The sequence below is a fragment of the Rattus norvegicus genome, chromosome 4, assembly GCF_021556685.1.
Source record: "Rattus norvegicus strain SHRSP/BbbUtx chromosome 4, alternate assembly SHRSP_T2T, whole genome shotgun sequence".
Taxonomy (NCBI): domain Eukaryota; kingdom Metazoa; phylum Chordata; class Mammalia; order Rodentia; family Muridae; genus Rattus; species Rattus norvegicus.
Window position 1 is genome coordinate 127,698,636 of NC_141537.1, and position 25,787 is coordinate 127,724,422.

The 25,787-nt window shown below is 43.1% G+C and overlaps 1 protein-coding gene across 50 annotated transcripts in view; it reads right to left on the bottom strand.

Moving 5' to 3' along the window:
• Magi1 (membrane associated guanylate kinase, WW and PDZ domain containing 1) overlaps positions 1–25,787 on the bottom strand; it is a 603,975-nt gene that overhangs the window by 245,506 nt on the left and 332,682 nt on the right. For all 50 annotated transcript variants that reach the window (NM_001401825.1, XM_087658830.1, XM_087658851.1 and 47 more), the window contains 1 exon segment: positions 17,776–17,892. In NM_001401825.1, the coding sequence (NP_001388754.1) occupies positions 17,776–17,892 (117 nt within the window).

A 25,787-nucleotide genomic window follows, 5' to 3' on the forward strand; every position in this document is an offset into this window, starting at 1 on the left:
AGCCCCATATGTATTATGCATGTGACCATTCTCTTTTTGTTCTGCAGAAGAATAGAAGGCAGGTGAGGGCACACACAAAGAGAAAGGGAAAGCCGTTACAATGTCTTAATGAATCTGACCCCTAATACAAGAATAGATTTTCTTAATTTAGACGTTATTCTCCTGTGCCTTCTTCCAGGCCTGGAACAGAGTGCTCACTGCTTGGTACTTGGTGATCGTGTTACACTTCCCCCTCTTACTGCGGCCCACCTATACAGTAGGCAGGACTGGACCCATTCCATAAGGTTTCCTTTAAGTATGTATGTGCTTGCGTGTCTGTGTATGTGCATATGCTATGTATGAATGTGCATGCAAGCATGTAGGGGGAAAAGACAACCTCAAGCTGTATCATTCCTCAAGGGCCATCATATCTTGTTTTTAATGAGACAAAGTCACTCACTGAATCTGAAACTCACTAAGCAGACCAGTGAGTGACTGGGAATCTGGGAATCTGCCAGTCTCTGATGCACTGAGATTATAAATCTAAGCTACCACATCCAGACACTTTTACATGGGTTCTGTAGATCAAACTCAAGTTCTGTGCTTAAAAGGCAAGCTCTTTACCCAATGAGCCTCTTCCTTAGACCCAAGTGAAGTTTCTAATGCTTGATTTTTGATCTACTATTTAATGCCTTTTTTTTTTCTTTAAAGACAGGTCTTGTGATGGCTAAAGTTATGGTTTAAGTTTAAATTACTGTGCTTAAGAGATCTATAAAACCGAAATGTTTCTAACCTGTAAGCCCCACTTGTGCAAGGACAGATAACTTCTAGGGATGCTAGGGGCAATTGTTCATATAAGACAGTGGTTCTCAACCTTTCTAATGCTGCAGTCTTTTACATACAGTCCCTCACACTGTGGTGACTCCCGACTATAAAACCATTTTCATGGCCACTTCATAAATACGGTTTTGCTACTGTTATGAATCATAATGTAAATATCTGTGTTTTCCAATTGTCTTAGGCGACCCATGTAAAAGATTTATTAAACTTCCCCACAGATTTATTAATCTTCCCCTCATACGGGTCATGACCTACAGGTTGAGAACCTCTGATGGAGGATAACAAGCCGTGTGTGCCTCAACTGCACAGAATGTTCTTGATCACATGGAGGCAGAAGATTCACAGCAGGAAGTATATCAAGATGTACGCTTGCCCCAACTGGAGGAGGGTAGGAAGTATGTAGCCTTGTGGGGTTTGCCTTAGTAAGTCCATGACTCATAGATCTGGAGCCATTCTCTGAGGATCCTGGGTATGAACCTGGCCAATAGCCATTGTCCTGGACAGTATTTAATAAAACGTGCTTCAAATTTAGCTCGACAACTGTGGTACTGGTCTTATTCTCACCCGGCTGGATTAGCAGTTTTGTTACGATGCCAAGGATGTCTCTGCACTCACTCTACAGTCCGTCCAAACTCAGAGACGAAGTGGAAGACTGAGCTCCTGCTACAGCTTTGGAAAAGAGATAATCTACAAGGAAAATAGAAACAAACACCTGGACATGGTGCTCAACGTCATTTTGTATCAGCAAGAATGCAAAAGAGACACTGCTGTATCCCACTAAGATGACAAAAATATTTATTTTATAAAACCAACAGTAGGTAATGATTCTGACAATGAGGTGTGACCCGAGCTCCACGTAGGTGCACAGTAAAAGCTATAGCCACTCTGGATGTGTTCTGACAACATCTACCACTACCAGATTTATGTCTTCACTTTGACCAGCAACCCTCCTCCAGGTATTGTATTGTGCAGACGTGTCCAGTCATATAAAAACACATACAGGAAGAGCTAAAAGCTGGAGCCCAGTGAAACCAGCGGGAAGGATGGCCGTCTATCCATACGATGAGAACTATCCAGTGGGGAAAAACGAGACTACTGTTACACTCAGGCACATGGATGCATTTCAAAAGAGCAACGTTAGTAAGAGATGACAGAACTGGGGCTGGCTAGACGCCTCAGCAGAGTCAAGACACATGCCTGGAAGCCTGAAGACCTCAGTCAGTCCCTGGAACGCATGGAGGGAGAAGAATCAATACATACAAGGTAACACACATGCGCGCACGCATGCGCACATACACACACACACATTCTCTCTCTCTTTCTCTCTCTCACACACACACACGCACACACACACATTCTCTCTCTCCCCCCTCTCTTTCTCTTTCTCACACACACACACACACACACATTCTCTCTCTCTTTCTCTCTCTTACACACACACACACGCACACACACACACTCTCTTTCTCTCTCTCACACACACGCACACACACTCTCTCTCACACACACTCTCTACCTCTCTCTCTCACACACACACACACACACTCTCTCTCACACACACACACACTCTCTCACACACACACACACACACACTCTCTCTCTCTCTCTCTCTCTCTCTCACACACACACACACACACACACACACACGTACGTATGAATGTACGTCTCATTTTAAGTCCTACCACACAACTGAAGAACATTTCATCTACCACTCAAGCAAGGTTTTCTTGCAAAATTCTACTGAAACAGATGTGGTGTTTCTCTCGCAAGTCCTAATTAAGTGGAGCTGAAGCTATGTAAAACCAATTAGAGATGAAAACAAGGCATATATATCTTTAAAATCACCAGAGGAAACGGAGAATACAAACGCTGCAGCTCTCATAGGCTGTAAGGATTTAATGGCCCTGTCCCTAACACCAAACACATTTACATACAGAAACCAGGGGAATAAATCCCCACTGGTTACCAGCAAGGGACCTTAAAAATAACTTCAATTCCAGTCTAACCAAAACTTGTCTCACTTTTCAAATGGAACTCCTAAGACAACAGAATGGGCCACTCCTAACAGTGCAGGAAAGGGCGGAAAATCTCAACTCTACCTAAGTCAAATGTAGAAGAGATAGGTGGCTTGAGAGTAAAGAACAGGGGGCTTCAAGGCCAAGCCCTGAGAAAGGCCTGAGGCTATCACAAACTCTTGCTCCTAACAAGCGACCAAAGCTGAGCCTGAAGCTGGGAAGAGTGTCATTACTGTCATGGGTTAGCCAGGACAGGTAGGGCCAAGGTCATTTGTCTAAAGTCTCCCTCATTATGGGCCTCAAGTTAAAAAAAATTTTTTTCTATGTCCATGATGGCCGAGAAATCAGAGATCCTTCAAGTGCTGGTATTAAAGGCATGCACCACTACACAAGGCTTTAACGTCCTTTTCACATAGACCTACAGACAACATGATGATGTACTAAACAGCATACAAGGCACTAATGGGTGGGTCTATTAGCTCACAGTCACAGGGTGGACATAGACAGTTCCCGGCTCCTCCACTGCTTGTCCCTGCATCTCTTTGGTTAATTATGTGGCAACCCATGTCACACTGACCCACTGGGCTTATGGAGGTTATCTCCCGCACTCTTCTTGCCTTCCTTACTACACAGCAAACTCTCTGAAAGCAGGAAATTTACCCAGCTTATCTCTAACGCTGAGCACCCAACACATTCATCTGCTGGGTGCTGCTGTTCAGTAGAAATTTTCCCCCGGAGGCAGAGGAATGAGCAGATATAGGCTGAATAAATGGATATTCTAATTGAGAAATCGGGGTGGATAGTCACTGCTCATTAAGGGTCAATCCTGGTAGTTCATTAATTAATTTGTGTCACTGGTGCAAAATATCTCACAGAAACAAAGGACAAACTTCTTTTGGCTCCCAGTTTCAGAGGGTTTTAGTCCATCACCATGCAGAAAGCATGGCAGAGTGACTAAGCTCAAAGATGTGGAAGCCTGCAACTGAAGCTATTTACATGGATCAGACAAGGAGCGGAGAAGGAGGCCCAGTACAGACGGCTGCCAGGTGTTTGTTTGTTTTATTACATGTTCTACGTGTGGTTGGCTAGATGGGAAGCAGGTGGTATTTGGAAAAACCATTGATGGATTTCTAATGATAAGAAAGATCAGGAAACATGTTCCCACAGGCGCCAACAGTAAACCCAATCTGCCCACAGTAATCTCACAGTGTGGAAAAAGGTGATCTAGACCAAGACTGAACCAAGGCCTTCCTCTGTTTTGGGTGGCATTCGCCCTTGAGTCTGCTAAACTAGCTGATCAGGTTTCTGTGTTTACTTCCCTGCTTGTCACACTGTGGGAGCCACAGATCTGGAAGTATCTCAGGTTCAGACCCAAGATCATGTTTAAATTTGAAACTGTAAAGAATGAATTAAGAAGGAAGAAGAATGAAGAACTCTTTTGGATTGGGTTTCTGCTAAATCTGTAGCAGATATCGCCTGGATAACACACTGTGTTGCAATATTTAGGAAGCCTCTTCGGGATACACACTTCCAAAACGAGTAGCAGTTTTATTCCACTCCCTCTCAAACTGTGTGTCTAGCAAAGAACCCACTGTTAGAACTGGGCTATTGCGTAAGGCTATACGGTCCCTCAAGGGCATAAATCGCAGATGACGGAATAGCAGCCCTTGGATTTGAGCACCACGGTGCCTTTCATGGGATTCTAAGACTACAACCTAATTAACAGAGAATAATAAAACACAAGCCTACCAGGAAGAAGGCCGTACTGAATTACCAATTCTTTTTCTTTTAAAAGCACTCTCTCTCTAGGCACTATCACTCTCTGATTAAGAGTGGATCTCATGGAGTAACACAGTACAGATCTATGACTGAGAGGTAATGAGATTTTGAACTTATTTAACCTTGAGAATAACTGCACCCTGTTATATGATGATGAGATGATTACACTACAGTGGATTTAAACCTGGCCTATGAAGCCCTCAGCATATGCCTGTAAATAATTATCATTCTACAGATACGTTTACAGTCATCTAGATCCCATTAGCGGATCCTTAGAATTTACTAGAAATGATTACTCCTAACTTATTTTCGAGATAAGAATACATACAACTACTATACTCATAGTCTAAAAAAACAAACAAACAACAACAACAACAACAACAAAAGCTATAGAATTTTGACTGAAAATCGAGCGCTGGTGTTTCAGTTCTATTTCACAAAAGAAAGTCAACCAGCCTCTTCCTGACCGATAAGACAGTACCAGTATAACAGACATGCCTAACTTCATAGGGTTCTGCAATAACGGCATGACATGCTGTAATTAAAACAGCATACATTCGCTTTTCCACAAGAGATTTTTGTTTTCCCCCAACGCACACCCCTCAGGACGGTCTCGACTTCATGATCCAATGGGCTGCTCAGCAAATCTCAGCTTTAGGCTAAAGGCACTGATATAGGAAGAGCGCTCCACGGGTGAAGACATACATTCCTTTTCTCCTAAACAATAATTGGTTAACTTATCTCTTTTGGGTCTGGGTTGGTTTTCTTTTAATAATACTTATCTGGCAGTACCTCATAATTTAAAGAAATCAAAGGGATAAAAAGGATAAAAGGCAGTCTGTCACATGACCTGTCCCAGCCTCACCCACTGCTAACATTCCTGCCTGCTAGCCTGTTACTCTCTTTCTCCCTCTCTGACCAGGCAATATATGTTCAGTTGCTTTTGATGTTTGTGAAGAACCGACATTAGCTGTATATTCACCCTGGCCGTATACTTCGGTGCACGTTTCCAGACTGAAGTGGTAACCAGTTAATTGTATGTGGAGGGAGGATCCTTCTTGGAGATTACTAAAGGGTTCATTTATGGTGTTGCCCTGCTACCTTCACAAGTTAATGGCCTAATTTTAAATGCAGTATGCCATTCATCAATATGACCATTTTGTTCATATTATAATTGCAATGGAATAACAGACATTTTCTAGTCTAAATTTAATAAAAGCACATTGAGCATTTCACCTCAGAGTCTCTCTCTCTCTCTCTCTCTCTCTCTCTCTCTCTCTCTCTCTCTGTGTGTGTGTGTGTGTGTGTGTGTGTGCAGAGAGAGAGAGAGAGAGAGAGAGAGAGAGAGAGAGAGAGAGTGAGAGAGAGAGAACAAGCTGTGGTGAGTGCCGACGATCCTGTGCCACGCTGTGCATGAAGAAGTCAAAGGAAAACCTTCAGAAGTTTTTCCTTCCACTATTGTACCCAGGGATTGAACTCGGGTCACCAGGCTTTCATTGCAAGTGCGCTCATTTGCTGAGCCATCTTGCCAGCTTAACAGTTTCTAAAACTGTGTGCTGAAATCCATAAAGCATCTTACAACTGAACGTGGGGGATACGAAATGTCTGGCAATAGTAAGAGGGATCTGAATGTGAAATGACCAACAATTAGACCCCAGCACGAACGCGTCCTGAGGTATTTGTGTCTGTCATTGTTCTTACTCTTCTCAATCTGTGACTTTACTGCCCTGTCCTGAAGGGTGACTTGCACTGAGCACGCTACCCCCTGTAGCATCAGCAACACCATCTACAGGATCTAGGCTCAGCTACCTGCGCCATAGGTTATACATCACAGCACTTTTACTGTTCTCCTGAAGTCTTCTGCTCTTAGAGGAACATAATTTAGCTATGCAAAACAGAAAGCCTTTAAAATTTCCCCTACTGTCATTCCTCAGCATGTTATCAAATTGGCTTATCTTTGGATGATACTGTATTAAATTGTTTGATTCTTAAAATCACTGTCTGAGCTGCTGACTTGAATTGCATTTTAAAAAACTGGCTCAGTGAATTTTGGTTTGTACCAAGCTTGGAGTTTCAAACTTTTCTAAAATGGCTGTAAATATACCTCTGCTGTCTGGTGCTATGCACCTGTGTAAAGCAGCATTCCAGCACTCACCATGGTACTGCCAAGCTACGGATCAACTCTCAAAGACACTCAAGAACTCTATGTCCCACACGGTCAAATATTCAGCAAAGATTTAAACCATTATGCAGATAAGCATGAGCATATCTATCATGTGTTTAGGCAAGTTTGTTTTTATCTTTAGTAAATCAAGAGTAAACTATTTGGTGTGTGTGTGTGTGTGTGTGTGTGTGTGTGTGTGTGTGTGTGTGTACTCATGTGCGCGCATACCATGAGGATGGAGAGGTTCACAGAGGCCAGAAGCGCATATCAGGTGCCCTGGAACAGGAGTTACAGTTCATCCTCCCTGATCTGTGTGGGAACCAAACCCAGAGAAAGAGCACACAGTGCTCGACTGCCAAGTCATCTCTCAAACCCCCCATTTTGTCATGGTCTTTAGTAAGACAATCCAATGACAAGAGGAAATGTCTTCTTACCTGGACTTTAAAAAATGCTCAGAATCCACCAAAAGGACTAGAAAAAAAAGGGGGGGTGGTGGTGGTGGGTCTGTGAGGTTTGGTTTTATCTTGTTTTGTAGATGGAGTCTCATGCAATCCAGGAGAGCCTCAACCTCCCTACATAACTGGGAATGGCCTTAAACATTTCATTCTCCTATCTCCACCAACTAAGTGCTGGGCACAAAGGGTACCCCAGTATGGTTAATCTTGGGTGTCACTGCCAATGAATCTAGGATCAACCAAAAGTCCAACCTCTGAGGAGGTCTGAGAAGGTTATTTATGAAGGATTAGCAAGGGATAGTTCATCCCTCAGAGGGACAGTCCATTCCAGGAGGGCAAGCTAAAAAGGAAAAAGCAGAGCTCCCTGGGCTGAATGCTGCTAAGTGCATCTATGCTATTGCTGCTGCTGCTGCTGCTGCTGCTGCTGCTGCTGCTGCTGCTGCTGCTGCTGACACCATCCTTTGGTAAGAACAGAACCCAGCCTTCTTAGCTTCCAATAGGCGCCAATATCCCAATATGGACACCAGTGCCTCGCCAGGCCTTGAGCACCAGGTTGAGACCAGTGGAGCATCCATCCAGTCTATGAACTGAGCAGCTATAGTCTGTATACAGCAGCTGTAGGCTCTCCAGAGTACAAAGAGTCACTGTTGAACATATATATCATACACATGTATATGTGTATATTTGTATAAGTATACAAATACAATATATATTAATATCAGACTAATCTGATGGACTCTGATCCTCTAGAGGACTCTAATACAATCCCCATGCCCTGTTTTATGTGGTGATAGAGATCAAACCCAAGAAGGTTGAGTGGGGGGTGAGGTCCTCACGAATGTAAAGAGAGCACTCAACTAACCGAGCCACACCCCCACCCTATTTTCACTGAACACACTTGATGCCAGGACAATTTCTGAGATACATTTTATTTAATTCTCTGGACTTAAATATTCTTTTTGAAAAACTAAAAAAATAGTAGGAATTTCTCTTACATAATGGGTGGCAAGGACACAACGGAAACACTCATGCACCTTCAAAAATTGCTCTTTAATTGCAACAAATGTTGATGGGAAATGTCAGCTGAAATTATTAAGCAATTAAATAAATTAACATGGCTGCCAAATAGATATATTAGTATGCCGGACTCAGCCAAGGACTAATCCATATGTTATTAAGAGAAGAAGTTTTAAGATTCAGTATATAAATTTTAAATGTGATCTTTAAGCCATCGGCGGGCAGAGCAGTAAGAGCAGAGCGTGGACTCAATGGTGGTTGAACTTGGATTTGGGGTCAGGCATGGTGATGTACACCTTTCATCCCAGCACTCAGGAGAAGAGACAGGCAGATCTCAGGAGTTCAAGGCCGTTCCATAATGGCCAGGGCCACTCAGAGAAACTCTGTCTTGAAAAACCAACCACCACACTAACCAACCAACCAACCCAAACAACCCACCCACCCAACCAACACACCAACCAACCAACCCAAACCACCCACCCACCCACCCAGATTTGTGCTTGAGTTTAATCATTAATAAAATGGGTACCTGTAGGGACCACTGACTTAAATTGTCTTCTATCTGCACTAAAAATATATAAAATAACAAACTATATTATCTCATCTTAAGCTTGAAACCAAGGAAAGTGGCCACCTCTCATCTGCTTCTTTGTCACAGGACCAAACTCTCGCCGGATTTAGATGTTGGTACCTCTACCTATGAGTGATGTTCTTCCTTTGTATTTCTAGCCGAAGCTAAAGAGAACTTTAAACAAGCAGTGGTGGTAAATTTGGAAATTCATGTCAGTAGGGAGCAGGACAGACCTCAATGGAAAACCTTCAGATAGAAGGCCCATGTAAAGTTCTCACATTGCAAAACAACATTATTGTGTACAAAGTTCATGCTTAAGTGCAAATGAATTACAAAAGAAAAGGCAAAACAGGGTAAAAGTTTATGATTTTGTGTTAGGCTGGGACATTTCACAGCTATCCTTGAATACACTTGACAGATATCATGGGAAGAGGGAGTGGTATAGCCCTACACAGCATAAAAAGAAACTGCTAACTGGAAGAGCTACTGGCCTCTCAGGTCCTTCAAAGCCCCAGAGAGTCAACATCTCCTTGTGACAATGACAGACAAAAACAAAACAAAAACAAACAAACAAACAAAAAACGTCAGTGAGGGCCATCAGGAGAGCAGAGTGGAATCTGAAAGGTGGTTTGAGGTCAGACACACCTTTGTGGTGATGCTCTTCTGTCAGTTACCATACCAGTTGCTAAAGAAACCAGCTTAAAGGTTAAACCACACACAGATACACAGACACAGACACAGACACAGACACACAGAGACACACACACACACACACACACACACACACACAGAGAGAGAGAGAGAGAGAGAGAGAGAGAGAGAGAGAGAGAGAGAGAGAACATGAATATACATACACACAAAGAAAGAGAGTACATATAGACAGACAGGCAGACAGGCAAGCAGAGACAGAGACAGAGACAGAGACACGATGGAAGGAGAGTTTCAGGCCAGCCAGGACTACATAGTTAGACTCTGTCCCAAAGAAAAACAAACCAAAAAAGAAGGATTAAAGGCAAAAGTGTAGGCAAAATGTTTTGTGTAACTCCTGACATACTGATTGCACTTAGTAAGCCCAATTAGTTGCTTTCTTTTCATCAGTAAATTTTCAGTTGTAAAGCATGGCAGCAGCCCTCCCTTTATAGTCATGGTAAAGACAGCCATTCCTACCATCTCCACTGTCAGCAAATAGAGGGACAACAGTTTGGTCCTCAGACTCCACTGGAACCAGTGGATAAATGACAGCTGCCAATCAAATGTAGAATTTAGACTTTCAGAGTAGACTTGGTTTTTTTTTTGTTTTGTTTTGTTTTGTTTTTAAATTTCAAGACAGTGTCTCATTTTGTCACCTTGGCTAACCCGAAAGTTGCTATGTAAGACCAAGCTGGGCTCAAACTCAGAGATCCAACTGCCTCTTCCTGGAGTGCCGTTATTAAAGGTGTGTACTGCCTACCATACTGCTCTTCAGAGTCCTTCTTAAGAGTTAAAATGAAAGCCAGTCTTGATGAACTTCAAGGAGAGAACCCATTAGAATATATAAGATGAGAAAAAAGAAATAAGTAAGAACATATATGTGTATAATGTTTATGTGTGTGTGTTTCATAGCATCATTAAAAGTCACCATCACAGTCCAGAACAAAACAATCCCTGTAAGCAATGTCAGGTTTATTACTAATAAATGTACATTGCAGGAAATAGCGTTGGAGTTTTGCTAGCACTCAGCTCGTCAATAAATTACAATGAAGTAAGATGAGTCACCCTTTGCCAGCTTGGATCCTGAAGTCAGTATCTTTTTGGTGGCCCTGGACCTATCAAGCTCACACTGTGAAGCCACCGTGAGCAGGTGATTCCCAGAAACAGGCAGAGCCCGGGAGAAATGGGCCACCCCAGCCAGGAGTAGCCTGCTATTCTCATGACTCACTGGAACTTAATTCTTGACTGGCAAGAAGAAACAGGCATGGGGTTGGGGATTTGGCTCAGTGGTAGAGCGCTTGCCTAGCAAGCGCAAGGCCCTGGGTTCGGTCCCCAGCTCCAAAAAAAAAAAAAAAAAAAAAGAAAGAAAGAAAGAAAGAAAGAAAGAAAGAAAGAGTCATGGAGTGAATGATGGTCCAGCACAACGAAAGACTGCCCTGTCTCTTCAGTTTGCCATCAGATGAAAAAGGACTTAAGAGTCATAGGACGCCAGACTTTTCTGCGGGGAATGGCAGGGTCTCATGAAAGCCTAGCTGGTGCGAAACTGCCTATGGCATCGCCCGGCTGGACGGCTCGCAGTACTGGGGCGAGAGTGTGATGCTCTCTGAACGCTGGGCGCCATCCTACCAAGTGACCCACCTCACCTACTCTGACCCCACTCTCCTAATCCCAAATTATATGCATTCGAGAAACAGGTCCCCCTCCCCCCAGTCCATGCTTTTAAAGTTAGGTTGAGAATTTCTTACCTGGACTACTGTGTGACTGTGTGAGGGTTCTACTTTAATTAATAGGTGACAGGGACTATGACAACTGAAACTGCAGAGAGAAAAAGCCCAGGCCTGAGCAACTAGTGCTGACACTGCCTTCTCTCAGCACCGCGTGGCGTGTGAGAAAACATGTAACGCAGTCCAAGGGGTAAGAGCTCTTCACTGTTTAAACTCTCCATTACGCAAGCGTTGCCATATTCCAGAATACAAGCTACAGGAACACAGCGTGTGGGATGGGAAAGCCTATGCCACAGAAGGAACCTTTCATATTTGCTCTAGATCTAGAATCCTTTAAGGAAATCTGTGATGTAGAACAAATACGTTTTCATGAAAACAGCAGGCAGGGTGTACCTACTACGCCCTAAGGGGAGAGGTAGGCAGGCCGGAAGCAGACTACAGACGGCCGAGGACACGTGGGGAAACGTCGATGCTGCGTGTAGAAGGTACAGTAAAGAGGGAAGACAGGAGGAAAACAAACTCTTACCACACTGCGGGCGGCCAACACCTTGGGGGCTAGGAAGAAGGACCAGCCAGGAAAGGGCTCACTGTCCAAGCATGAAGGTCTGGGGTCAGACCACACCACCCACATAAAGAGTGGAGCTAGAGAGATGACTCGGCACTCACACTGCACCCTGCTCTTGCCTAAGACCTGGTTGTAACAGTCAAGCTGGGTAGTTTAAATGCTTGCACCCTGCATACAAATAATTACATATAAAGACAAAATAGAGGCTGGAGAGACGGCTCAGCAGGCACGAACACTTGCTGCACTTGGGGACCATGACTCAGTCCATAGCGCTCTCGTGGTAAAACGCATACAATATAATTCCATTTCTACGGGATCCCACACCCTCTTCTGGCCTCTGAGGGCATCAGGCATGCATGTATGCAGGCCAACACTTATACACATAGAATAAAAATAACTTAAAAAAAATGAAAAAAAGCTCAAGCTGTGGTACTGGGTGCCCACCACATCACCGAAATCTGACACAGAAAGATGGGTGTGAGTTTAAAAACAAAACAAAACAAATTTTATAAAGTTGGGAGTATAAACCCAATGCTGAGAAGGCAGAGATGGGTGGATCCCTGGGGTTTACGGAATAGCAAAATAGCAAACCTGAATGAAGCTGAGACCAGGTCTTCCTCACATAGCCCTGTCTCACAAAACAAGGTCAACTTCTGGTACCAATATCCAAGTATCTACACCTAGCTCTGTACGAATGCTGCATACATTCGTACATATATACCTACCTACTACATACATACAGAGATAGGAGGGGAGGGGAAGGGGGAGGGGAGAGAGGAGAAGAGAAGAGAATATATCTGTCTGCCTTTACTCCAGGCCCATGAGGGCCTACATACCCTAGATGAGACTGGAGGTAGAGATGACAGGGCATCCATACAAATCACCAGAGAGTATCTGAGTCACAGGAAGAGTCGAGTTAGGTGACTATCAGTGTTATGAGTCAGGTGAGGCTCTGCGAAGAGCTACAGAACCCTTTTAATTCTAGGCAGCACTTTGATTAGAGAATAGCAGTCATGACAGTCCTCAGATGCTTACACAGCTCTCTACACACGCCAATTGGAGCCACTTCATTAACATCAAGCACAACCTGAGCACAGACACGCATCCCACAGACAAGCTACATCGAGCAGCAGCGTCCCTGCTCCCGCTCCATGGTACCATCAGCTCCACCTATTGAAGAACATGGCAGCACCAGCTGATTTCCGATAAGCCACAGTGGAAACAATAGTACCGAAGAGAAGACTAGTGCGTTCAGAGAGTCCCTAAAGTAATACATGACTCCATACACAAGGCGGGAAAAGGTCAGGGTGGGCGGATGGTCAGCCATCTCTGAATATGGCACCTCTATAAATAAAGACCGGGCCACCCGCTTATCAGATCAGATTTAAAATGTCTTGGAGATCGAACACATATAATCTCTTTGTAAATTCCTTTAAGTTAATAATCAATACCTCTTAGGCAGGTTACAGTGGTCTCAGAATCAAGGGGAACCTGGACCAACACAAAAGACCAATCCATAAATGGGCTCCATGTCCCCTTCCTCTTTCAGGAGACATTTGCCTGTGTGGGAAAATGAGCAGAGCCGCAGGACATGGGAGGTGTGTGTGTGCGTGTGTGTGCGTGTGTGTGTGTGTGTGTGTGTGTGTGTGTGTGTGTGTGTGTGTGTGTGTGTGTATACTTAGCATTCCAGAGAAGCGGCACTGCTGAATGAGCCCTGAGCTGCATCTTGCATCTCACTTTGACAGCGGCAGCACTGCAAATGACAAGCCCTGTCAGGTAAGGCATTTATCCTCACAAGGAACGTGGCCACGCCAAAGCAACAATCTTAGATGCTGTCACATCCTGGAAGACAGGAAGGCTATCATTGAGGGAGGTGCAGCAATAGAGACTGTAATTAAGAGCCGCTGCAAAGGGCTGCACAGCTCCAAGCTCGGGACTGTCACTCTGGGCTCGGATTACCTGCCAAGTCACCAGTGAAGTCCTTACCAGCCATCTCTGAGGAGAGCAAACTTCTGAGCAGCCTGGAAGCAGCCTCTAAGGGCTGCACAACCAAATAAGAAAAGCAAGGGAAATAACAAACATTCCTCTGCATTTCTCCCTTGTTCATTCAGTCAACAAATAGTTATCCTACGATCCAGGTACCAGGCTAATGGTGCAGGGGTCATTAAGGGAGATATACGACCGGGCTCAGCAAAAGCAGATTCAAAGAGGACACGCAGTAGGAATCATAGCAGGCTCAGGGCGAGGTAAAAAGGTGAGTGCTTTGGAGATATGAGGAGGACACCTGTCCCAGTGGAGAAGATGAGGCAGGACTTCATGGGAGAAGAGGCATCTAGGCTGACCTTAAAATTAAAATGAAAGTAAAGAACTGGCCAGCAAATGCAATGTGTACACATAGAAGAAGGCAGATGTGTGCTGGAGGCAGGAAGAGGTTTGTGTGGCTAAAGCAGGAACTGAGAAATGGGCTGCGTGTGCTTCAGGACACATACAAATGAGGCACAAGACAAAATGGTAACTTGGGACATGATGAGATAGTGTGTGTGTGTGTGTGTGTGTGTGTGTGTGTGTGTGCGCGCGCGCGCGCGCGCGCGCATGCCCTGCCTGCCTACAAACACAACTAGGTTACATGGTTCTTAAGTGTGAGGTAAAGTGTTGCAAAGCCAGAATGTTGGTGATGCCTACAAGGTTAGGCCTTATAGGCCTCCCCTCCTCCAGAGACACTAGTTGAGCTCAGACCACTACCTCCATTTAAAGAGCATCAGAGGGGTTCTGGGACCTGCGCAAGGTTGCAGAGCTGGTTAGAGCAACCCTCTACACACTTCACACCCAGACTTCTAACTCCTGCTTGTAGCTCTTTGTCTGTATTCATTTTTGTCCTAGGGAGTGGGAGTGATTTTCATCATATATATAAATGAAGTCCCTACCATGATGACCTTTTTCCTTCTACAGTAGTTCTCCAATAAAGAGAAAAATAAAAGGACAGTGATGGCTGTGACACAAATAGGCATTAAATGGCAATGTGGATGGTACTGAGTTAGACCTCAATGAAGCTGCTGAAGAGTAAAAACAGTCACCACAGCAGTGGATGAGAAGGGAGCATGGTATTTACAAGTATGACTGAGCGGAAGTTAAGTTGAGTTGTTCCTCTGATTATTGGCACAACAGGGTACTGTGTGTGTTGCTGGTGTGCACAGGACTGAGTTCTGAGCTGTGACAGCCACCGAAACATAGACACTAAAGATGTCAGGATGACTTGGGACGAGAGAAACTTCAGTTCTTCACTTCCAATGACCAATACATATCTACAATGTGGAGAACAGAAATTCATCCCCGCCTGCTCACGAGGTCACCTTTCCACATGCTGAGGTTAGTATCAGTCAATGGAAGTTCTGGAAGGCAACGGATCAGAGGAACATTTTTTCCTATTACAACTCAAGGAGGATTGGTTCTCCCAAACCAGAGCTTCCTCAGCCATTCACACAAGGCATTGGCAAAGATCTCAGCTTTCCCAGGCATAGGGCCAAAGTGTCAAAATAAACACATGTGGGGACAGACTGTTTCAAGCCTACTGTCGAACTTACATCACCCTAGCCAACTCATGTTAAAGACAATATCAAAGGCAGGAGAGGTAGCTCGGTAGGCAAAGTGCTTATTAGGAAAGCATGAGGAACAGAACTGCACCTCCAGTACCCCACAAGGAAAGGTAGATGGGTTGACACATGCTTGTAATCCCATCAATGAGGAGGTGGAGATCTGTGGATCCCTGGGGCTCCATGGGCAGTCAGTCTAGCCTAAATGGTAAGCCCCAAGTCCCAATGTAGCTTACATTTTCATTACCTGAAGAATGACATCAAGGGTGGACCTCTGGCCTCCACTTAAACACATGTGCATGTGGGTATACATGAACATATATACAAACACCCATAAATGCATACACACAGTGCACACACAGTGCACACTAGCCACAGAAATAGACCTCATTTTCTGACACTCTATAATTGGGTATGTACAGTGAATTGCGATGTATCCTCTTTTTAGGTCCAAACATCATTTAAACTTTCCAAATTCCTGATTTCCTAGTTTCATAAAAATGGAACATCAACACCAAGTTTTCTTTTTTTTTTTCAAGCAAAGATAAACATGATTTTCCCACTGTTTTTAAAAGACTATGGTCATTTTGGACCTACTTCCTAAATAGTGGCAAACTTAAAATCAAGCCATTTAGCTCACAGTTGGGTCCAAGAGATCAGTAGGGGGAAATAAATGGGAAAGCTTGCCAAACTGTAACCATGGTAACACCACAGATGCGCCAACCAATGGTGTGCTCGTGTGCTTTATCCCCATTTCTTAAATTGGAATCTAAGTAGGGGAAAAATTACATGGAGAACAACCATGAGTCTGCAATTACTGAATTCTGAAAAATTGTATTCAGCCTGCAACCCTAACTTACAGGCTGTCAAGGACAGCTAAGAAATGGCCCTGGGTGGTTGAAGAGGGAAAACTCCAAATACTCTAAACTCCAAATGAGTTAATTTTCCCATGACTCTGCTTCCTCCCCTACTCTCATATAAGTGTGTATAACTGGTGCCAATGTGACATCGATGGACCAAGCTTGACCACAGAGCCTCTGTCTTCTCACCTGGAGTCACAATCTCACCAAAAAACCAAACCAAAACAAAACAAAACAAAAAAATGTGGTACTAGATCAATAAAAATGGGATGACCAATTCCTACCCCATTTGCAACATTAGAACCAGGAATCGCAATTAATCTACAACTACATACGGAATTATTCAAGCATACTATGGGGATTAGCGTTTTCATTATTGACAAGCTAAAATGAGTGAGGGCCACTAAGTCACAGTGACAGGTCCCCTCTGCTCTGCCAGATGCAGAACCACAGGGTGAAGAAGGGACTACTAAGTGCTGCCCCAAGTTGCTTTCAGTGCTCCTCTGCAGAACCTGTGGAGACAGCGATCATTCTAGAAACTAAAGTTCTCAAATCTATCGAATGCCTACAGTTAGTTCCACTTGTGACTTTACAGTCGTTATCAGAAACTGATGGCAGTCAAGTATATTGCTTACAAAAGATTAAATTCGAAAGAAAAACATTTATAGATCAGGGGGACTTTGTAGACATTCTTCTTCTTCTAGGAGGCGGTGCCTTAAAAATGGTACTTCTAAAGCTCTTTCAAAGGTGGCCAGATCACATGACAGAGGCAGAAAGTAAAACTCCCAAGAATAGAGCCAGAACCATCTGTTCTTGCGGTTTGAATGAAACACAATTAATGTGGTGTCTTTCGGAGAGGCAGAGGTGAGAGCAGCCTGTTCATGGACACAGGGTGGTCATGTACCATTATAAGTCAGCTGTCGGTTTATCCACTCGCAGACCAACACACTGTCCCCTTGTCCTTACCTCAAAGGTTTCCCTTCAGAGGCCTGGTGTTCTCCATCTTGCTTGCTCAAATTTGATTGTATTGAAAGTCTTTTCTTCACCCAATCCAGATTTAGGAATTTCTAGCCAATCTCAAAAAAAGGAGTACATAGTACGGTATTTCCTCCACTGAGGGCCATCAAAGGCACAGTGGCCTGCCTCCACACAAGTCAGGATCAGGGTCTCTGCCTGACCTACTCTATAACTCAAGACAACAATGGCCTCATTTCTAGAGGCTTCACCATGCCAAGTACTTCAGCCCATTTATACTCTTCAACAGTTCCACAAAACTAGCATGGCTGACATGGTCTTTCCACAGATCAGAAGGCGAGCCTCACAAAAGGTAGATAATTTGCCAGGCATTTAAAACTAGAAAGTAGCAGAGCCAAATGGAAATCTAGTCACACTGTCATGCTGCGACACTGTACTGACCCTGCTAAGTGTGCCAGAACCTTCAGCCTTGCTTTTTTCTTCTACTTACAAACTCACACACATACACACTCACATACACCAGCAGGGAGACGCTTAGGCTGGCTACTTACAAGGCACGGCATGGCGGTAGAGGTTGTCCCTTATGGTCTGCTGGAGTTCATGATCCGGAGACCCTTTCTGGAACCGTTGGTTGAGGAAATGTCGCAGGTCCTTGTTGAGCCTTCCTCCTATAAGAAATACATAAAACAGCACGTGAAAAGAGCTGGGCTTCCCTGAGCAATGAGCCCTCAAAGCTGTGTGTGAGAAAGCAGCACCCCACGAATCCAGCCCAAAGAACCTCGGTCATAGCAAGAATGCTTCAGTTTCCCGCTGCAGGGGAAAAGTAAGAAGAATGCAATAAGGAGAGGACAGCATAGAAACAGAAGTAAGGTGTGGGTCTCATTAAATGAAATACTAGAAGACTAAAAAACAGAATGTCATTTAGCCTCTGCATTTAAGGGGGTGACAATGACACGCACAGACACAGAGGAAGTACAAACAGCTGAAACCGCAAAGGACAATTCAGCAGTAACTGTGGAATTGTAAAGCATTCTTCAGAGGATTATACTTGCAAGCCTGTTTAGGACTCCAGAGTAATTTACTAAAGCAAATAAATAAAAATAAAAGCAAACAAAGAAACAACCTAAAAACAACAAAAAGAAACCAACTGAGTAAAGCTTGGCCCACCTATGTAATAACTGCTAAGCATATATAAGCTACCCCTCCTCATGGCAGTCACAGTGAGGGAGCTGGGGGAAAACAGCCTTCAAAGTCTGAGCCCTGTTTGCATTTCCAAACTTTACTTAACTGGTATATAAAAGCAGCAAAAGAAATTTATATTTTAAGTATATTAAGAGTGCATCATATAATGTTTAAATATATGTTTAAATATACTCTATAATGACTAAGTTAGCGATCATTTATACAACAAAAACTTTCAAAATCCTTTCTGCAAGCTTCTGAAGTGTAGAGTACTGTAGTATTTTGTCTAGTTACTCTTCTGTGTGGGAACAAATCAATTTCTTGTTTCTACCTGAACAGGACATTGTATCAAACTTCCTCCCAGGTCTCTTTCTTGGTAAGCACCATTCCCCCATTTTACTGTCGAATAGGATGAGATCAACATTTTATATTCCATGCATGGATGAGATCATAGGCGCAGCTCATCTGTCTCTATGACTACTTTTGTGCACAAAAGAATTGCAAATAGGAAACTGGTAGAGACACAGCTCAGCCAGTTTTAGACCAAGTTCAATCCCCAGAATCAAACCAAAAACATCATAATATATAAAATACAAATTGAAAAAGAAGAGCAAACACATATTTTTAAAAAGATTTATTCATTTATTTATTTACTTATATGAGTAAACTCTCACTCACACCAGACACACCAGAAGAGGGCATTAGCTCGCATTACAGATGGTTGTGAGCCATCGTGTGGTTGCTGGGAATTGAACTCAGGACTTCTGGAAGAGCAGTCAGTGCTGTTAACCACTGAGTCAGCTTTCCAGCCAGAGAACACATACACATATTAATAGAAGGAATCTTGAGAGAAAGAAAGGGGGTGAGAGTGGGGGAGGGGAAAGCCATCTCCTTTAGAGTAAAGGACTTGAGCTGAGAAAGAAGACCTGTTCTTTATTTTAGGGATAAATAAATGCTGTGTGTACATCTCTGTGTCCTCTGATGCCTTTCAAATGCAAGGTACACATTGCTTAATTACTGTTGTTTGAGCCACAGTTAACTGAGTGGATCTGTGAATTAATTTTTTTGAAATCCTGTATATCTAATAGAACAAAAGAAATGTTTTAAAATGTTACAAAAATGTGTCATAGAAAAGAAAGAACTTTAAGAGATTATAACCATAAATTATAGTCTATAGGATCAACAAAAGTCTTACAGATCAACCTAGCTCACTCATAATGGATAAAGACGTTCAGAGAGACAGCTCAAAATAATAAGACTGCCATTGTCTCTCCAGCTGGGCGGTGGTGTGCACGCCTTTAATCCCGCACCCTGGAGGCTGAAGCATGTAGATTACTGAGTCTGAGGCCGGCCTGGTCTGTAGAATGAGCTCCAAGACAGCGAAGACTACATAGAGACTCCCTGTTTTAAAACAAAATTGCCCTTCCAATTTTTAAACGAAATGTGAATCCAGGCCTTCCAGCCATAGGGGAACAGCACCCAGTCACCATGTGAGGTCCTTAACACCTTGAAGCAGAGAGCAACTGCTCCAGGATCAGAACAACTTAGGCTAAAACAGTGACCCTGATAGGATGGTATTCCCTACTACAGCATGAAACTACTGGTCTTTTTGTCACAACTTCTGAAACCGCATTTGAACTACCTTATTTTGGTTGTGCTATAACCAAGGCTCACATCGTCAAAATGGAAATACATACATTAATAATCAAACTTAACTTCATTCATTCATTCACCAGCTATTTATTACTATAGAAGATAAACACTATCTTACCTGTTTGTAGACCCAAAACAGATAGGATGTCAATTGTTCAGAAAACAACACACACACACACACACACACACACACACACACACACACACACACACACACACAAAGATGTTGACACAGGCAATAAAAACATACAAATTCAAATCACAGGAAGACCCCACTACATATCTATCAAAATTTAAAGAGTTAAAACATCACCTTTTAGCAAAGTTATAATACAAGGTTTTATATACAGCTAGTGGGTATATAGAGAGGCTCGGCATCATGGGAACACAGCTTAACAATACCTCATTAACTCAAATTTGCACAAAGTAAATAACCCAGGAATTTCACTGGCAAAGAATATGAAAATATGTCCACAAAAAGAAAACACAGATGAAACATCTCAGCCCCCTTAATGACAACAGTCCCAAAGTATAAACTGTTTATCCACAGGCTGTGAAACATCATATGTTCAATGAAGTACTACGCAGCACTTAAAAAGGAGAGACTCCAGCACATACAGTAACATCAATTCTCACAAGCATTAAACACTGAACCTAGAGGCCAGACATAAATGAGGACAAAACTTCATCCACAAAGTTATAAATTATGTTCCCCCTGGAATACAGGGAAACAGAGACCGAGAGTAGAACAGCATGAGGGTACACAGCCATGGGGTACATGCGTGTTACCTTATGCTCCAGTTTATATAAGGAAACTTCATGAAGGGTATTAACCAACACTACCCTACAGTCTCTGAGTCAACAACAATGGTAATTACTTCCAAAGAACTTTGTAGGGAACAGAGACAATGATGAACTGTTGGAGGGAGATGCCAATTCAGAGTTGACTGTGATGGTGTTAGCATAACACAGATCCTATGGACGAGAATGAATAGAACCACACAGAAAACAAAGTTGTACGGGACGGCTGGCCGAATGGATATCATATGCTAGGAACTCTTAGAGATGCTTAGTTCTCTCCATTTCATTAGGGAGCCTAACCAAAGATTAGGGCAAATCTTGGCAGTGAGGAAACACATGGGTCCAGGTATGGATCTGGCTTCACTGTTCATGGCTTGTGAGCCTCTCTCCTCTCACTCATAAAAATAGAACAATGATATCATAGCAACTGCATCACATGGCTGCTGGAAGCATCAGAGGGGATGACATGTTAGCACAGTGCAGGGCAGAGTGGAAGCACTTAATGAAAGGCGAAATCGCAATCGCGACAGTGTCAAGTGGACAGTTATTGAGGTGAGGGTGAAAAGAGTTGAAACTGGGCCAAGTGTGAACTAGTATTGTGTTTCAAAAAAAATCACATAAATATGAAAGTTATTCAAATGGGTTAGAAATAAACGTAGCCAACACATAAGCTGAGATAGTTGGGTATTTCTGTTGCGTCTAGAAATGAGTGATGGTCTATTCGTGCGGAAACACGGAAAATGGGGCTCAAGTTCAGCAAAGAATGCTGACTGGTAAATCACTGGTAGGTGTGACTGGTAGGGTCACACTTGCTAAACTCTAGCCTAGGGACAATGTTCTACAACCACCTCCACCCTAGGTGGTTCTTGACAGGAAAAGTCTGACATGAAACACACACACACACACACACACACACACACACACACACACACACACACACACACACACACAATTCAAGAGGCACTGAACATTTCTTTAAGAGCCATGGGTATTAAAGAGGTCTATGAAATGTAATGTACTATCAGAGTCCAAAGCAAATTCCAGAGACCATTCGGGATGCATTAGCTCTTTCCCTATATGTAACACAGATGCCTCTATCTATAGTCGCCATCAAGATAAACCAGAGGCTTACAGACAGGGTGCCATTCTTAAGACTCTGCTAGATTATAATTGATCTTGGGCTCCAACGAATCAAGCTGGTTGTGGTTTATGATCATAAGATTGAAACTCCTTTCTTCTGTGAATGTGCAAAAGGGCAGGGTTAACTATGCCAACAGTTAACATTTACTCTGCATTCCCTGACATTTGGATGAGAAAGGCCTCCACCTTCACATTCCATTAAGAATACTGTACTTTGAGCATCTAATCTCAAATTAATTGGCAATTATTCAGAGGACATGTCAGTAAATCTTCTCCTAATTGTCAAGGGCATTGAGACACTGAAATAATAAATTGTAAGGTGGATAAATAATAAACTGTAAGTATGTCACAGCATCTTTGCTTTCGTTCAAGATTTGTGTTGTACATGGAAGAAAAGAACACGGGTCAGAATTATGTAGAGCTCTGCCTCAGAAAAAAAGTTCAGAACTAGTGCTGGAGAGATGGCTTGGTGAACAGATAAATGCTTAACCTGCAAAGACGACTGGGGCCCAGATCCCCAGTATCCCTGGAGCCTACTGGGCATCCGGCCTAGCCATACTGGTTTGGTGAAAGACCTTGTCTCAAAGAAGCAAGCGGGAAGCAGCTGTGGTGAAGCTTGCCTTCAGTCTCTCAGCCTTGGGAGGGGGAGGCAGCAGATCTCTGTGAGAATGAGGCCAGCCTGGTGTACAGAGTGAGTTTTAGGACAGCCAGGGCTACAGAAGAGGGTACTGTCTACGCACATATATTCTCTCATTCTCTCATTCTCTCATTCTCTCTCTCTCTCTCTCTCTCTCTCTCTCTCTCTCTCTCTCTCTCTCTCTCTCTCTCTCTCCCTCTCCCCCACTCTGTCTCTCCCTCTCTCTCAATCAGATCAATGTACGGAGTTTTAAATTTTAAAAGAGGACAATGGAGCTTATGCCCCACTTGGATTGCTGTCACTTTATATTTATCAATATATAGGAATTCCATATCTTTTATTGAGTGTTTTGAAATTTAATGATTATTGATATATCATTTTAATATTGTATAAGATTCCATTTTCAATACACAAAAAATCATTTTTCTTTATATAAAAAAAAAATCAAGCTATTTTCAATACAAGCCATGTTGCTGTAAGTGCTAATGGGATGGCTCTTTTTAAAAAACAGAAAGGAAGGAAACTATGCACAAAAAGGTGAAGAAACTGATCTCCATGGAGCAGATGCTGGTTCGGCAAGCAAGTGCGGATAAAGACACAGCTCACGGATGGGAGTTACGCATCCCATTTTCCTATCATTTCTTCGGACAGATTATGTTTCCTCCCCTTGGGGTTGGCCTTAACTGTGAAACAGGATTTTCTTCTCTCTCTGGCCTTGTCTGGGAAAGCGAATCACTGAAACCCATTACTTTCAATGCTAATTTCAATTTAAAAAAATATCTTAGTTCAGGAAAAGGAAAAGAAATTTATTTTGGGTAAATCAGAACTCTCTATTGTCCTTGTAAGTTCTAAGCAAGTGTAAAGTCCTATAATAAAATATAGTTTAAAAGGAGGACAGGATTATTATCAATTACTGACCATGCCCTATGACCTGCAACTATGTCATCTGTGTCAAAGAATGTCAACACGGTATTATTCATGTTTCTTTTCAACAGTATTTCCCCTCTGGCATTTCTCTCTCCTTTAAAATTTTTTTAATTATCAGGAAGTTAGTGTACAATAAGAAAGAATTTCAGCTGAGGATGTTCAAAATGTTCTGGAAAGGAGGGTGGTGGTGTCTGCACTGTAATGTGAATGGACTCTCCTGAAAGATGGTTAAAACGGGTTTTTGCATAGTTTACCACCATAACAAAGTTATATAAAGTAATTACCAGCTTTGAGAGACAAACCAGGCACGGGGGGCACATCCTCTTAGTCTCGGTGCTTAAAAGGTTGAGGTGTGAATGTGAAGAGTTCAAAGCCAGCCTGAACTGTATAGAGAGGCCCTGTCACCCCAAAAATAAAACATTAAACATTTTACATGTGTGGTAGTTTTGTCTGTTCGTGTGTGTGTGTGTGTGTGTGTGTGTGTGTGTGTGTGTGTGTGTGTGTATCACATGTCCACAAAAGCCAGGAAAGGATGTCGGACCCTCTGCACCTGGAGTTACCCATGACTGTGAGCTTCCTCATGGGTACTTAGAAGCAAACCTGGGTCCTCTGGGAGAGCAGCCAGTGCTCCTCACTGCAGGCTGAACTGTCTATCCAGTCCCCCAAAAGAAATATTTAAAACTATAAAGATGTGGGACAAAGTAAAACCACTCGTAACCTCATTTGCACACATTTATTAATTTTATTAATTTTTGTCCTGTCGTACGGCCGCACTGGATCCTTGGATTACAAAATCCTCTCATAACATACCTATCCCCACAACAAAGTGCATCAACTCACTCATTAGGACTTTATTAAGTGCCCACAGATAAATGTGCTGTAAACCCTCAAGATGGGCTGCCCCTAAGCAGGAAGCAGCATGATGTCCAAGGCAGAGGTGGCCTCCTGATAGAGGTCATTGTTAAAAGACTGCAACTAAAGAAAGAAAAGAAGGGAGTCACCCAGCAAAGAGTGGAGGAAAGTATTCCAGGTAGCAGAGAGGTAGCATGCAGGAGGAACCTATGCAGGAGGAAGTGCAGAGACCTTAGGAAGGAACTTAGGTAGGAGGGGAGGGGCTTTCTACTGTAGGCTGCAGTAAGGAAACTGTACCTTACTCTAAGTTAAGGAGGAATGTGTCCAGGGATCCAGTCATAGCAGAGGACATAGTATAAATTTTCATGTGCAGTGGGCTGTGCAGGAGTAGGTGACAGGAAGAAGCCAGTACATCCACAGCCGGTAAAGAGGAGTGCTGACCCAGGAGAGGACAGAGCAGGGCAGGAGAGGGTAGAAAGGAGCTGACTCAGGCTCGGTGGTGGTTTGAATGAAATATGCTTTCCATAAGCTCAGGTACTGAACACTTGATCCTTAGCCAGTGGCAGTCTGGTAAGGTATGGAAGCTTTAGGAAGCAAGCTTTGCTAGATTGAGTGTGCCACTGGGGTGGGCTTTGGGGTTTTACAGCCTGGCCTCGCTTTCTTTGCCTTTTCTCTGCTTCCTGTATGCAGATGAAATGAGTTCTCTATGCTCCCCTACAGGGGGCAAGTCTGGGGGTCCCGGTTCCATGCCACGATACTCTGTCAGTATGTTATCCATAAGTGAAAATAAACCCTATTCTTCTAATTGCTTTTGGCCATGGTATTTTATCATAGCAACAGGAAAGTGATATACCAAGTTTTGGTTTTGTTTTTTTTTTTAAACTGTCAATGAATGGGTTCAGTAGCCCATGAAGTTGAGTTGATCCCTACTGACCAGGACCTAATGTCAGATCATACCGTGCATGAGACTTATGTCTACATTTTATAGGCATTTGCAAAATATAATTCAAAGTGCTATGTACTTTATCGATTCACTACAACCTATATGACCATAACCACTAAGTAAGCAAGGGAATTATTTTTGGTGTACAAAATCCACCCGTAGCTGGGTGCTATGCCGCAGGCCTATAAGCTCAGCATTTGGGAGACGGAGGAGTAGGAGTTCAATTATATTCTTGGCTGCATGAGTAGTTTGAGGCCAGTCTACCCGAGGCTGTAACAGACTCACAAGGTCTGTATCTAGTTTCCATCATCCATGTAGTGATAGTGGAGAAAGAAGCAGGGAAATGTTTAGGGCTCTTAAAACAAATTCTCTCCAAAAGACTATGGTAGCGTTCCCATATTCCACCTAATTTTTTTATTTCTTAGATT